The following is a 15,181-nucleotide window of genomic DNA, read 5'->3' as shown; positions in this document are numbered from 1 at the left end:
CCGCCTACAAAACGGGGCGAGCTGTCACTAACCATAGACAGCTGTAGCTCTTGTAGCGAGACCCGTAACGACTGAGCTGCAGTCGCTGGACGGATGTCAAGCATGCGCACGCCGGAGGTGTCGCATGCGCAGTGGGGTAACATCGAGCCGCTTGCAAGCAGCTCTGAATCAGCCCCTTTGTTGTCTGATGGTTCAATGTACACAAACTTTGTTTAAGGCACAAAATTATTAAAAATATTTTTTTAAATTACCTTCAGGCTGTGTGTATAAGGTGTATATGAAACCTAAAAGAATTTCATGTACGTACACAAACTTTGCTTTAATCACAAAATGATTATATAAAATTACCTGCAGGCTGTGTGTATAAGGTGTATATTAAACATAAAAGCTATGTGTTTAGATTGGGTCCTATTCCCAATATAATTCATATAATATGCAAATATTCCAAAATACAGAAAAATCCGATATCCAAAATACCTCTGGTCTCAAGCATTTTGGATATGGGGGACTCAACCTGTAATATTCTCCTATATACATTGTAAGTACTGTGCAGCTTTCGAGCTTCCTTAAGGTGCACATTTTCGGTGTAAATTGCTTCCTAAATCTTTGTCTGTTTCCCTCTCCCAATAAAAAGTACTTTTCCTCTAACAGTTTCCTGTAAACTTGTCAGTAGAAGGGTTTCATGGTTTATGGAGGAAAACAAGGAGTCTTTACTTTAAACACGATGAATTATTGTTATTCAGAGGTGACTGGATTGTCAGTTTAATATCAGCTTTTTTATTGTGTGGGTTTGAGACATAATAACAAATCCAATTATTTTGACATTTGTACAGTTTTCCTACAAGATTGTCATATGCCAACTGGCATTCTACAATGTAATAATCTTATAAAATTCTGGACGTCTTGTTGTAGATTAAAACTTTCATTAGTGCTGGCAAAAAAACGAGTTTATTGTAGCTAGTCATGTAACATTGCTCAGACTTCTGCATGTGAAGGCAGCCTGGAAATCAGTGGGTTATATTTAGATGTTAAATGGTCAATTCAAGGCAGTTGTTTATCTGCTGTCAGAGTTCGTGAGACGCACCACAAGAGATGTAAACCTAATGAAGTCAGTGGCGTTCAATTTAAAACTTCTTGTCAGAAGGAATTTATTTAACTCTAAGCTGAGGACTTTAATTCCAGGACAGAAAAATTGCATAATTTTTTTTTTTTTGCTTGAAGCAATTTGAGGGACACTGATTGATATGGACTGAAAACATAAAATGACACAACATGCAGGCTCTTACTTCTAGGAAAGGCGTACTGAACAGTTCTCATCATTTGCTACTATTTTATTTCTTTACCCAAAGAACAACAGAAGAACTAAATGGGTTTTGGCTATGTAGACTTTTGTAAATCGGTTTTTAATTACATTAAAGAAACAAAACTTACTTTTTGTATGACCGTCTTGTCTATATTTGTGTAAAAAACATGCCCCTTGTGCTTTTGTCATTAAGCACATTAAGATCAAGTCACTGCCTACTTCCTCATGTTCATCCTTCATATCTTTCCATGATCATATGACATTAATTTGTAACTCTATCACACCAATGTTCCAAACGTAGCAGGGCATGACATAGATTCTACACTGACTTGAATCCTCTTCCCAGTGCCATATGTAGGAGTACAGGTGCCCCTGGCAAAGTGAAGGACTTGGCACCCCAAGTGTTTTAAACAATGAAAGTATTTGCTCTAAAATTATTATTATTATTATACTTTATTTATATGGCACCACAAATGTCCGGCAGTGCCTTACAAAGTACATAATCAAATGAGCACACAAGAAATTAGTGACTTACAGTACAATACAATGCAGGACAAGGACATGGTTTGTACACATTGCTGCTGCCATAGCGATTATAACACTCAAAATAAGCAGCAGGGAGTCAGTAATAAAGTGTCCTTGTAGGGAGTAAGGCGTAGAAGAAAGTAAAAGGAGAAGCACATAAGGGAAGAGGGCCCTGCTTGTGAGAGCTTACATTCTAAAGGGGAGAGGCAGACAAATAGGTGTGACACAGATGGGGTAGACAGGGAGGAAAGAGCATGAGGTAGTGAGTTAGGATGAGAGCTGATAGGTTTTGATGAAGTATGTAGAGAGATGGAGAGTCTGATAGGGAGAGGTAGGGAGCAGCACAGGCAAAATCTTGTAGGCGGGAGTGGGAGGAAGTAATCAGTTGGCAAGAGAGACGGCATGCATTTGTTGAGCGAAGTGGATGGGCGGGAGTGTGAAGGGAAGATGAGGTCAGAGATGTAAATGGGAGAAGATTGAGTGAGGGTTTTGTAGGTGAGTGTAAGAACCTTGAATTGAGTTCTGAAGGGGAAGGGGAGCCAGTGTAGAGATTGAAGGAGAAGGGAGAAAATAAGAGGTTACTACAGAAACAACATAGAGGTTGCTTACTCATACATACTCCGTTGAACTTGATCCTTATCACATTTGCTAGCTGTGATTCACAGCAGAGCGGCTTTTTTTTTTTTTTTAATCTTGATTTTATGATTTTATTTGCCCTTCTGCTCCGCGGGAGGTTTCTGTCCTCCCTGAGCTCGCCTTAGGAAACCTGCATTACGGTTTGACAGGTGTCAAACCGTAATGCAGGACACTAAAGACGTGCAGTTAGTTTCTCCAGAAATCCGAATACATTTGAATTTTGTGAATCCAGATAAATCCAAGTTGCTTTCTGATCTTTTCGTGGTTCGGAATTTAAATTTTAAATCTGAATTTTCGGTTTTGGATTGTATAAGTTACATGATTTTAGCTGTTTTTAAAAACATTTTTATTTTCAATTTTTTTTTCAAAAACAGCCCAAAAACCAAAACACACAAGGGTGGTTTTGCAAAACCAAAACACAAAAATAAATCCAGATCCAAAACCAAAACATGGGGGTCAGCGCACATCTCTAATTAAAATTTCTAATAGTTTTGATAATGTTTATCTAATATGCTTTACATATTAGAGAACGGACAACACTCCTGTAAACATTTGTGAAATCAATTCTCCTGCCTGTGAGCTGCAAGTTTGGCAGAAACATACACAGATCTGTGTGATCCATGTATGTTTCTGCCTGTAAATAGTAAAAAAAGAGATAAATTAATGAAAAAAAATTACTTATGGACCCCCCCCCAAAAGTATAACCAGCCCCGGACTTGTCAGCCAGTCCTGGTTCCTAAAATTATGGGAAACAAAATGAATAGGGTTCCCCCGTAATTTAGGAACCAGCACCTGGCTGCAGGGGCAGTGCTGGTTTTAAATATAGGGGGAAAAACATGCATAGGGGTCCCCCTATATTTAAAACCAGCACCGGACCCAAACCGACTGGGGTGTAATGCCATAGCCAGTAGACCCTATTACCTGTTTCCATGGCCAAAGCATTCGCACAACAAGCCGGTCAGCCCAAGCCGGGGATCTCAGGGAAGGTGGGGACCCAACAAGAAGGAGTCCTCCCTCTCACAAAACCCCAGGCTTGGTCTGAAGCCTGGGGATCTTCCCCGCACCCCATGGCTGTGATTACAGGGGTAATAATGTGTTAAATAGTTATAAACTATTGTATTTTACAGTGGAACTACAGGTGCCAGCATGCCTGCCCTTTTACACTTGTGGAACTTCAAGTGCCAGCAGGCGGCCAGCACCCGTACTTCCACTGTAAAATAAATAGTTAAAAAAAAGACAGTACACACACCGTCTAAAGTAAAACTTTATTACACACCTACCTCACTCACACATACTTACCTGTTGCCAGCTGGTCTGTCCACTTGTCCCATGTAGAATCCATTTGGATGTACCTGGAATAAAGATCTGATGCTCACCTCCATCCTCACGCTGCTCTCCGTAGCATCCAGGGGTCTTGGCAACATAACAAACCGAGTAACGGAACCCATATGGACAAGTATTGCTATGTGTTGTCACACACATCAATACTTCGCGAATGACAGCTGGCGGGCCTCCTTGGGAATCCCACGGCCCGACAGCCAATCAGAGGCCGCTTTATATGTAGCACCCGCTCATTGGCTGGTTACACGTGGACCTAAAATCTAAAACATGTAAACAGTGAAAACTCCTTCTCACCCTTTGTTGTACTCTCAAGACTATTGTCCAATACTCATAAAGAAATAAGTGGAGAAACACAAACAAGAGAGACCAGTAGATCAGACACCTTTATACAAGATTAAAAGGTTTTAATATAAATTGCACTCACAATGTAAAATATATACAACCATACAACAAATCACCAACGGTTCCATTAGGTGAATGTCCTCATACTCATTGCCCAGATGGTAACCAAAGGATAGGTGAAGTCCTGGAAACAAGACCATCCTTGGTAGTGACAGCAAAATGTCCATACAGTGTCCAACAGCCACACACTGCATAACGCTGTTTCGAACCTATTGGTTCTTCTTCAGAAGCTATCCTTTGGTTACCATCTGGGAATAGGAATTGTCTTCATATGTTTGATAAAAAAAACCTACATAAGGATGATTATCCTCATTGATTGTTGGTTGAAGGAACACATTGTTTGTTACCAACTTGCACGATGGTGTTCTTATTGAGTATTGGGTGGGATACAGCAATGTGAGAAATGCAGTAAAACTCTGAAAACATGGGTTTGATCACATTTCTCATATGCACCAGGCTTAGATGTGGTGGGTAACGCTATCTTCTTTTGATGGCCTTACCTTATAGAAGCCTATGGGCTTCTCTTCGGAGAGTACCGTAAGAGGGATCCAATCGGATCCCTCCCAGCACCCCCCGCGGTGCGTGTGTCATTCTGCGCATGTGCAGAATGACACCAGAGGGACTTCTGGGTAATAGACACGGAAGTCCCTCATTCCCAAAGGACAGCTCTCACCGCGATAGCTGTCCTTTGTGATTTTCTTCATGCATACCGGCATAATTAACGCCAGCATGGGTGGCGGGATACACCGCATCCAAAATGCGATACATCATGCATCCCGCCCATTGTCCTATTGCTACTGTATTTCACTCTGTTTAGAAGCCATGTGAATGGATTATATGCAAAAATTAGACTATTGTTCTGTGATATGATCAATTATCATAAATTCATTAGTATACAAAATGCACTAACACAAAACACAATTCTCCACTGCTACTATGAAAAACAAAGGGTCTAAGGGGCAGTGATGACATGATAGTGCAGAGTCCGTGGGGCCAATTTATCAATAATCCGGTTTTAAACCAGATAATTATAATTTCCTATTGCTGTAATAAGAAATTAAAGTTCACCCCAATGTATTAAGAAACACATGCAGGGGCTGCGGTAAACTATGGCTCCTGTGGTGCCCCCTACCTCCATCAGCGGCCCTGGAGAGTGCTATCCTGGTCAACCTCTGGTTATGGCCCTGCCTCTTCCTCAATATTATTAGAAGCAACCTCAGCTAACCATGCCACTTCCCACCATGGCACTTACTGACATGTTTAATGTTATAATACCTGCACAGTTAAAATACTCTAAATAGCACAACACCCGTGTCTGGATCCCGGCGCCTCTCACGTCAACATACTAACTGTGGACATAGTGAGTGTCAACCTCCCATAATGAACCACAGCTAAGGAGTTCAGTGAGCAATCTGGAAATACTATCAATATTTACATACGCTGGTAAAACAATCTCATTGAGCTTGCTATTTCCTTTTCCTCATGCATTAAGCAAACTAACACTGCAGACTGCAGTACTCATTATTCTCAATGGAGCTTGTGGTCTGAGCCAATTTACCAGGCTCCAAAAAGCTTAGAAATGTTGTTAGCCATTCTAATCCTATGGGGACAGCATCATCAGAGAGGGATCTTCTAATCCCTCCACGGCATCCTCTATGCTCCTCCCCCTCTTTAGCATGATTTTATTCTGTACATGCATGGTCTAAAGCCTGTGCAAGGTAAGCCATGATAATTTACATGTTACAGTTTGTCATGAACTAATTCTCCTTAGGAACCTATTTACCAAATAATATTGTTGGGTTTTTCCCAAATAGCCATTTTGGGAGGATAGCAGCAAATATTTAGTATCCACTGAATGTACCATCGAGGAACCTCAGCAGATTTCTCCGATATGGGTGGTAGTTCTGCCCATGTCCCAAAATTAAATATTGTTTATGCACTCCTCTACAGAACTAGGAGTACCCTTACACTCACCCTGGACTTTGCAAGGAGCTTCCTCACTCCTCAACTCCACCCAGGGGCATCAAGAGGGTGGAGTGGGGGTGGGTCAGATTACTCTGGCCTCAATAATTGTCCATGAAGTGAATGTGTACCCATGCCCCCTGCGATGCCACAATTAAGGCCCCGATTGCGAGCAACACTGCTTTGTGATGACGTGCACCATAGCAATGTATATGAGTGGCCATGCCCTCTAACACCCTTACCTGCCCAGAGCCTCAGTGGTTCTAACTCCTCTACCTATGTAAACTATTGCTTTTCACACCACAATCATTCTCTGTAAAACAATGAAGCTCAGGAAAAACATAGGCTCACTTTTACAAAGCCAATCACATGGGCCCAGAACTGGGTTTTTACTGCCCAATGCTGATTTTTGCAATTCAGACTAAAACTGTTTAATTTATGCAAATTGAATTAAAATGAACAAGTAATTAAGTAATGCATTAAGCTTTTAATTTTATTTCCTGTTTATAAGAAGAAGAAAAGAAAATCTCCTAATGAAGCCACATAGCTAATTGTCTTCTGGTGTAATATAGCGCTGCATACCATTTTTCCACGATTTAATAGTTTTCGTATTTATATAATGCTTGAATAATATATTTGTAACTAAACTCACTCAGATGGCTGGATGAGAAGCAGGAAGATGGGAAAACGGAAAGAGTACTGTTTGCTAGTGGTAAGTAGAAGTATTACTATGACCTGGCTATTAATGACGCACCTACTCAAAGAACCAATATGTCGACATTCAAAAATGATAAGTTTAAAATGGCCACATATAATATGTCGACACCAGAATGTCAACATGCCATTGTTTGCTTATTTTAACCTAACCCTATCCTTAAAACTCAGCCTAACCCTAGCCCTAAGCCTAACCCTAAAACTAACCCTAGCCCTAAGCCTAACCCTAGCCCTAACCCTCAGACTAACCCTAACCCTTTGACTAACCCTAACCGTAAAACTAACCCTAGCCCTAACCATAAAAATAAGCAAAAACTGTATGATGGCATTCTGATGCAGACATGTTAAATGTCATCATTATATACATGTCAACGGTTTAACCATGTCGACATACAGAAACTGTCGGCATTCTGACTGTGAACATTTTGACCCGACCATCCATGTCACACCCCCAGTCTATTACAAACTTGGAGGAGCAGACATAAAGCTGCAGACTGCTGTCCCTTCTTATAGATGGCTGGCACTCTATGTTTCTGTATTTTATAGCCACCATCATTACCAGTGCTTCAGTCCTGTCCTTGAACCGGTGATGTGTCTGAAAACAGATGGCTCTAGGCATACACATACACAGTCCATAGTCCTGCGTACATGCACTCACTAAACCTTAGCTACATGTCAATGCCCTATTATAATCCAGTTACACCCCTCAAGTCGTAAAGGGAATATGTGGCTGAGATACTTATGCATCAGAACAGCTGGTAGATGCGTGCACTCAGCCATGGAGCATGCACAGAGCTACATACACATGATTCCTCCACAGAAGGCATTAAACTGTACATTGACCCTTGTGTGCTAGATGAAGGCGAAATGGAGGGGTTGGGTATGGGATGCCGGCGCTCGGGATCACGACAGTCCGAATCACTGTCGGTATGTATCCTAACCCTACCCCTAAACCTAGTCATCCTTCCCCGCTGCCTAAACCTAGCCCTCCCTCCCCACTGCCTAAACCTAGCCTCTGCTCCTAGTGCCTGATCCTAACCTTCCCCCACTAGTACCTAACCCTAAAGCTGGGTACACACTTAACAATACTTTGAATGCTTTGCTCGATTCCGACGGATAGGGATGACAAATCTTCAAATCGTCAAGTGTGTACACACAATGTCGGCCGTTGCGCGCTCCCACGGGGTCGTCAGCCGCATCATCAGGTTGGCCCTACATGCAGCTCAATCTGACAATGCTTTAAAGCAAGGATTTTCCTATATATATATATATATATATATATGTTTGAATAGTTAACACTTTATTTTCGCCTGAGGATAGTTATATTTAATCTATTCCTTATCGTTTGGTTTAATCATCTTTACATCATATATATTTTGAATGTTTGCCTGTTGCACCTAACATCGTGAGATCATTGTTTTATGGATATGGGGCATTGTATGAATTTTTGGTATTTTTAACCCCATATATTGGTAGATGCGCCCTGGGCTCAAATTTACAGTGCATTATTTCGGCATCTTTGTGACCCATAATATTGATCATTTAGATCTTATTATTAAGGTGTTTTATTGAATAAGTATTGTATTTCATGAAATTGTTGTTTCTTGTATTATATGTGAGAATTTTTTCTATTTTATTTTTATATTATTCTCATCAATAAAAGCTAAGTTTTATGTATCATTAGATCAGGAGAGTACTTTTTCTCTTTTTATCGTTATGTAGATTCTCTTTTACTCACATGGGAGCACATCCGTGTACTATTTAGGGTATTTAACAAATATCACCTGAGAGTCCAGGAGGCGCATATATCAGCCAATATAATTTCACACTTGAATATCTTTGAGAGTGGTATCTCTGATGCAGCTTTCTCATTTGCTCATTTCCAAAGTGTGAACCTCAAAAAGACACATAAACAAACTTCCCATAGTGTACTGTAGTAAGGTCTGATCATAAAAATGTGACAGATCCTACATTTAGGCTTAATTACCATATATGGTGGTCTACAATATTAAGTAGACAAGTGAGCATTTTACAGAGGAGGGTATGAAACCAATCAGCAAACAGCAACCTTGCAAGAAGCTCCTCTCAGGTCCTGTTGATCCCACCGTTACTCCAAGCAGATGTATGCGGCGGGGCAGATATATTGGGCAGTTGGACACCGGATCTAATGTGTACCGGCCGCCTGATATGTCGGCGGGGAGGGGGGGTCGTCAGCCGCACCGCAGGGTACACACATTGTTTAGTGTGTACCCAGCTTAACTCTCCCCTCCTAGTGCCTAGCCCTAACCCTCCCCCTAGTGCCTAACCTTAACCCCTAACCCTAACTCTAGCACTCCCCCTAACCCACTACTTGCTGTCAGGTTGCAGGCGGTCGGGATTCCAGCCCTGTGATACTGATTGATGTGGGCAGCACAGACGGTGTAATGGTGGCATTACTGCCTCACAGCACTGAGGTCGTGGGTTCAATTCCCACCATGGCCCTAACTGTGTGGAGTTTGTATATTCTCCCTGTGCTTGCGTGGGTTTCCTCCGGGTACTCCGGTTTCCTCCCACACTCCAAATATATACTGGTAGGTTAATTGGCACAAAATTAACCCTAGTGTGTATGTGTGTGTGCATGTGATAGGGAACTTAGATTGTAAGCTCCACTGGGGCAGGGACTGATGAGAATTGACAAATATTCTCTGTAAAGCGCTGCGGAATATGTGCGCGCTATATAAATATAAATAACTGGTAATAAATAAATAATGTCGGGATTCCGGAGCCAGTAATCTGAGCTCCAACATCCCGACAGCTGGGATAATAACTACATCCCAAATGGAGTCCTAGATGTAGATTTCCACTTGTCTTTACAGAAGGACTGAATCTTAACAGTTGACTACATACACTAGTGGACACATTACAAGAACCAACAAATGTAAAAATGAATGTGAGAAACATACAAATACCATGATTAGTGTTTCATAGCCACTGCTAAACTACAAAGGTACAAATTGGGGTTTCATTGAAAACTCAAAAGAGAGAACAGCTTGTTGATTCAGCTCTCTAATGATAATGTAAAGTGTTGTGAATTCTCAGCTCATTATCATGTTATTATTCATTTGGAAAACTGACTGATGATTAATTTTATCTGTTCTGTTTGCAGAAAGGGAAAATCCGGAAGAAGACATGGAAGGTAAGAAACACAGCAGGCCAGGAGAGATAATCACACTGTGAATCAGCATAGCGAAAGTCATTTTGAAGTAAAGAATAGAAAAAAACATACTTCAATGCTAAGTAAAAGTACAAAGTTAGTATGTGCGCGATAATGAATTTCTCTAATGTGATGAAAATGTGTCACTGCTGGTCGGGAAGTAATTGAAAATACTGTACAAAGGTAGTTACTTCAGAGACTCCGTTAGGAAAACCTTTTAGGCTCAATTCTTTACTTTCAGACTTGTGTTACCGCAGTTGGAGTAGCATAGGTTGTCAAACAACTGTTAAGTAGGAAGTTGCCTGTCTTTCTTATACTTACAGAAAATATCAATAGAAATATTAAATTACAAGATTGCGCAAAAACAAACAAAAAGCAGCCTCCCACACCAAAGGAGTTTTACAACCTCCCAGATATACAAATAAACAAATATAAATAAGGTGGGATTATAACCTTAAATTATAACCTTATTTATCTCATTACTAGAAAGAAAGATATCTATTGACCATTTGGAACTTTATTTTGTACTATCTATATCCCTGGACTAATAGCGCCAAATCCCACCTTATATTTATACTTACAGCAGTTATGATTGAATTTCTGAAGGGCATATTTTATTGTAGATAGAAAGAGAAAGACAAGTTCAAGTGTCTGTTAAATTACTTGAATATTTCTTTCTTTGAAACCTTTGGGCCTGATTCAGACCCACTCACAAGCGGCTGTCCGCTCGCAAGTTGGTCGATGTTGTGCACTGCGCATGCGCACGACGGCGGGAGCTCCGTCGTGCACATGCGCCAGACGCGACGAGCGAAGGACTTTCCTTCGCTCGTTGTGGCTGATCAAAGGGGGCGTGCTGTCGATGTTGATTGACAGCACGCCCCCTTTGGTGGGCGTGCCGGGGGCGTGCCTCCCTGACGGGGGCGTTCCCAAGGGAACGCCTACCGTCAGAAGCCGGCCCACTGACATCACTAGTGATGTCAGTGGGAGTGATTTTGGCTCTGATAGAGCCAAAATCACTCAGGGCCTTGCGGTTGAAAAACTCAACCGCAGGCTCCGGCTCGCAGTGGCGATGGTCGCGATGGTCAAGACCATAGCGGCCATCAAACTGCACGCTCGTATAGGCTGTGGGTGGTGACCCACAGCTATACGAGCGTCCAGGAGGACGCTCCATAATTATGGAGGGCGGCCCTCATTCAGAGCATGCGCTCTGCTCAGAGCCTACGGCTCTGAATGAGGACCTTTATCCCTTTATAGTACTAGGGCCCTGATTCAGAGACGCTCGCTATGGCCCTCATGCAGAGCCGTACGCTCTGAGCAGAGCGCACGCTCTGAATGAGGGCCGGGCTCCATTTTCATGGAGCGTCCTCCTGGACGCTCGTATAGCTGTGGGTCACCACCCACAGGCTATACGAGCGTGCTTTGTGATGGCCGCGATGGTCGAGACCATCGCGACCATCGAAATTGCGAGCCGGAGCCTGCGGTTGAGGTTTTCAACCGCAAGCTCCGGAGTGATTTTGGCTCTATCAGAGCCAAAATCACTCCCACTGACATCACTAGGGATGTCAGTGGGCCGGCTTCTGACGGGAGGCGTTCCCGTGGGAACGCCCCCGTCAGGGAGGCACGCCCACCAAAGGGGGCGTGCTGTCAATCAACATTGACAGCACGCCCCCTTTGATCGGACACAACGAGCGAAGGACTTTCCTTCGCTCGTCGCGTCTGGCGCATGCGCACGACGGAGCTCCCTCCGTCGTGCGCATTCTCAGTGCATAACATCGACCCACTTGCGAGCGGACAGCCGCTCGCGAGTGGGTCTGAATCAGGCCCTATGTGCGAGTACTCGCTCTGAATCAGGACAGGCCTATTTTTTTTTTCACTGGCCTCCAGGCCGCTCGCTAAGCTGTGGGTGACCACCCACAGCTTTAGCGGGCGGCCTGGCGATGGTCGCGATTATCGCGACCACCGGACTTGCGATGAGACTCACCTAGTTTGCTCATCAAGTTCTATATCCTGTTATGTTTGCATTATCTGTGTATGCTCTCTGTAAGGCTCTGCAGGTGCTTTCTGGCACCCTATAAATAAAGGTTACTAATAATAATCAGCCCCTATGCACAGCTTATTGGGACATTATTCCTGGAGGGTTTGATGGAATTTCCAGTCCAGTTCCCGGATTCCCTGCACTTTCATGGTAGCTACAGTATATCTAATATGCTATATCATGATATCACTCTATAATATTACTTTATAGTATGCTATACTATAATGTGCTATCACAGTGCAACTTATATATTCAAATAATTTTCTAGGAATTGCTCTCATACAATTCCATATTATTAGACCCCTCATTGTACTCCCCTTATACCAGGGCCGGATCCAGGGGTCGGAGCACCCTGTGTTGGCTCTCTACAGTACACCCAAACATCGACCGCAAATGGGGCATGGTCTAATTACCATAGGCCACGCCCCCTATGTGACATTATTTGGAGGTGTGCCCGCATGGCACGCCTCCAAATAACGTCAGGTTGGCGGAAGCCTCACTAGCTGGGCTTCCCCCAGCCCTCTCCCATCACTGAATGGATGCTGCGCGATATGCGTATGGTACAGTGGAACATAGTCCTATGAATCGTATCGTTGCAGGCCTGCCTCCCCGCTCTTGAATGCCACAATTAAGTCATTGAGCAACAAGGGGATGAGACCAAAAATGATGCAATTCACCACAATTCACTAGCAGTGGACTGAGACCGATTAACTCTCTTGGGAATATGGTAGATCTCCCGAATATCGGCGGTCTACCAGACATTTCGGGATTGTAGGCAAGCACCTAGGCTCTACATAGAGATTCTGCTCATTGGCACTAGAGTGGCATGTTATCCCCTACTATTCATATTATGGGCCCCAGTTATACACTATGCAGCCCTGTTTGCAACCTTCAAGTACTGTATGTCTACATAAACATACATATTGCCCTGAATTGTACTCTATCTCATCTACTAAATACTATATAATACAGTGGGGAAAAGAGGCAGGAAAAAACAAAGAAAGTAAATTATACCAGGAGAACAGTAAAATACGACTGCGGGGAGTAAAAATAAAAGCTGCAGTTTTGTTTGGGATATCACATATATTGAACATTGTGTAGTTATTACAGACTTTCTATGTTTAAAGTATTTTTGATGCACATTTTCATATACTGTACTGTAAGCATTAAACAGCATATGATTTAATTGCATTTTTCAGACTAGTAAAATGTATATGAATTTCTTAAACTTAGAGGGGAATGCAATTAGCCGCAGTAAATTAGCCCTGAAGTTTGGCAGTATCGGGGATTTATTTGTGGGACCTCAGCATGACCTGAAATAAAATCCCTGATAATTAGATATGCCCAACTACATCCTTGTCTGTAGCGCACGGACTCCCGTGATCGGATACGCGCACTTGCGTCTCCATAGGACTGAAGATGCACCACCGAGATCGGGGATGCGCCATAGCACACTGTGGCACGATGCATACACACTTAGTCGTGCGAACAGCCACAATGAACTTGGGCGTATCTGTAGCCTCTTTTCAAGAATCCACCTGCGAAAACGGGTTGGGTATGAAATAACGGCAGTCGGAATGCCAACTGTCAAAATGCAGGCAGCATCCCAATGCTCGGTATCCCGACTGGGGTCGGGTAAGTATACTAACCCTAACCATGCTGTGGTGCCTAAACCTAACCCTCCCCCCTGCAGCTAATAGCTGAGGTACCTTTGATTGGGATGACGGCTGTCGAGATTCTGGCGTCGGTATTTAGATAGGCATTTTGACGCCTATCTTTAGTCCCGGGTCGGGCTTCTCGTCCGCCGGCATACTCACTACATCCCTGCGAAAACACATAAGTCTGTGAACTTATCACGGATTCCATTTGTTTCCTCCTGTAAACAGATAATTTTCGTAGGAAAAAGGGGCTCTAATTTAATTGCCCGAAACTTAAAAATAGGGAAAAGTTCAGTTTTTCACCCCCGAAAAATGATCGGGGCTAATTGAATACCCCTCGTATTAGAGCTAAATGTCACTCTCCAATCCACCGGCTTCCGGAGGTATATTTTAAGAAGCATTTTAGTGTTGCGCATAGGTTTTAGGATATAATTTAAATGATTATTATATTGGAAAATTCATGCTCATTTATTTTTTTGTTTGTTTTAGGGAAATTATGGATTATACAAGTAAAAACGGCAAATGATTCCTCACAGAGTAATGAGTTAAAAGTGAATTTCATAGTTTATGGATCAGATGGGAAAACCAGTGACATTCCTGTTGTGCCACAAACAGCTGGCGTGGCGGCTTTTCTTCCTGACTCTAAGGATGAGTTTTTTGTAAGTACACATACACTCATTTAGCTAAATCCCTGCCAAGTCTGTTATTAGGATGTATTAATATCTGTTCAGTTTTCTGAATTTATGAAGCCATTGATGTTTTGGTATAAACTGTTTTTTGAGTGAAAACCACTATAATGCCTTAATGTAAATCTAAATTAGTTTAAAAAGCTGCCATATTTGGCTGACTATTTACAGTCACTCTGATGTTTAAACTCACCACAAAGAACAATCAAACAAAAGTTGAATAAGTTCTGTCTTTGTTCTTGTTGTCACATCCAACTGTTCCCATTCTGTATGGACAACCCCACCATACCAACATCTAGAAAGTTTATCTTAACTGCCTGGAACATTGAGAGGTACAGTATGTCTCTCTTACCACTTCTCTGAACAGCAGAGCAATGGTGAACAGGTGCAGAATGCTGGTTCATGTGTCAGTGCACAAGTATTTACAGGGTAGGGAATAGGGTTGGTGGTGGCTTACCACTTCCAAATGCTAGTAAGGTTTCCAGATTGTGTAATCAATCATGCCCCTTCATCAGCTTGGGATGCCACCATGCTTCCTTGTGATGCAGTCTGGCCCTCTCCATTCCAGAAATAACCAGATCAAGATCACTTGGGCCACAACAGTGTAATAGCCTTGAAGCTCCCATCTCTGTTCTCACTAGTACTATTTAATGTGACATAACAGCAGTAAGGCCTGACTTTCAAAAGTCTCTTTTGTGGCAGAACTGTCCTGATTCACGGAAACGG

The 15,181-nt window shown here is 42.6% G+C and overlaps 1 protein-coding gene across 1 annotated transcript in view; it reads left to right on the top strand.

The window, feature by feature from the left end:
• The window catches only part of RP1 (RP1 axonemal microtubule associated), a 668,735-nt gene that overhangs the window by 410,745 nt on the left and 242,809 nt on the right, over nt 1-15,181 (top strand). Inside the window, exons 30-32 of the mRNA XM_088469748.1 lie at nt 6,826-6,881; nt 10,029-10,058; nt 14,259-14,428. Of these exons, the coding sequence (XP_088325874.1) occupies nt 6,826-6,881; nt 10,029-10,058; nt 14,259-14,428 (256 nt within the window). The remainder of the gene's footprint in view (nt 1-6,825; nt 6,882-10,028; nt 10,059-14,258; nt 14,429-15,181) is intronic.

The sequence above is a fragment of the Taudactylus pleione genome, unplaced genomic scaffold (genome assembly GCF_031769625.1).
Source record: "Taudactylus pleione unplaced genomic scaffold, aTauple2 ptg000093l, whole genome shotgun sequence".
In the NCBI taxonomy this organism is placed as follows: domain Eukaryota; kingdom Metazoa; phylum Chordata; class Amphibia; order Anura; family Myobatrachidae; genus Taudactylus; species Taudactylus pleione.
This window is presented reverse-complemented; position numbering and strand designations above follow the sequence as displayed.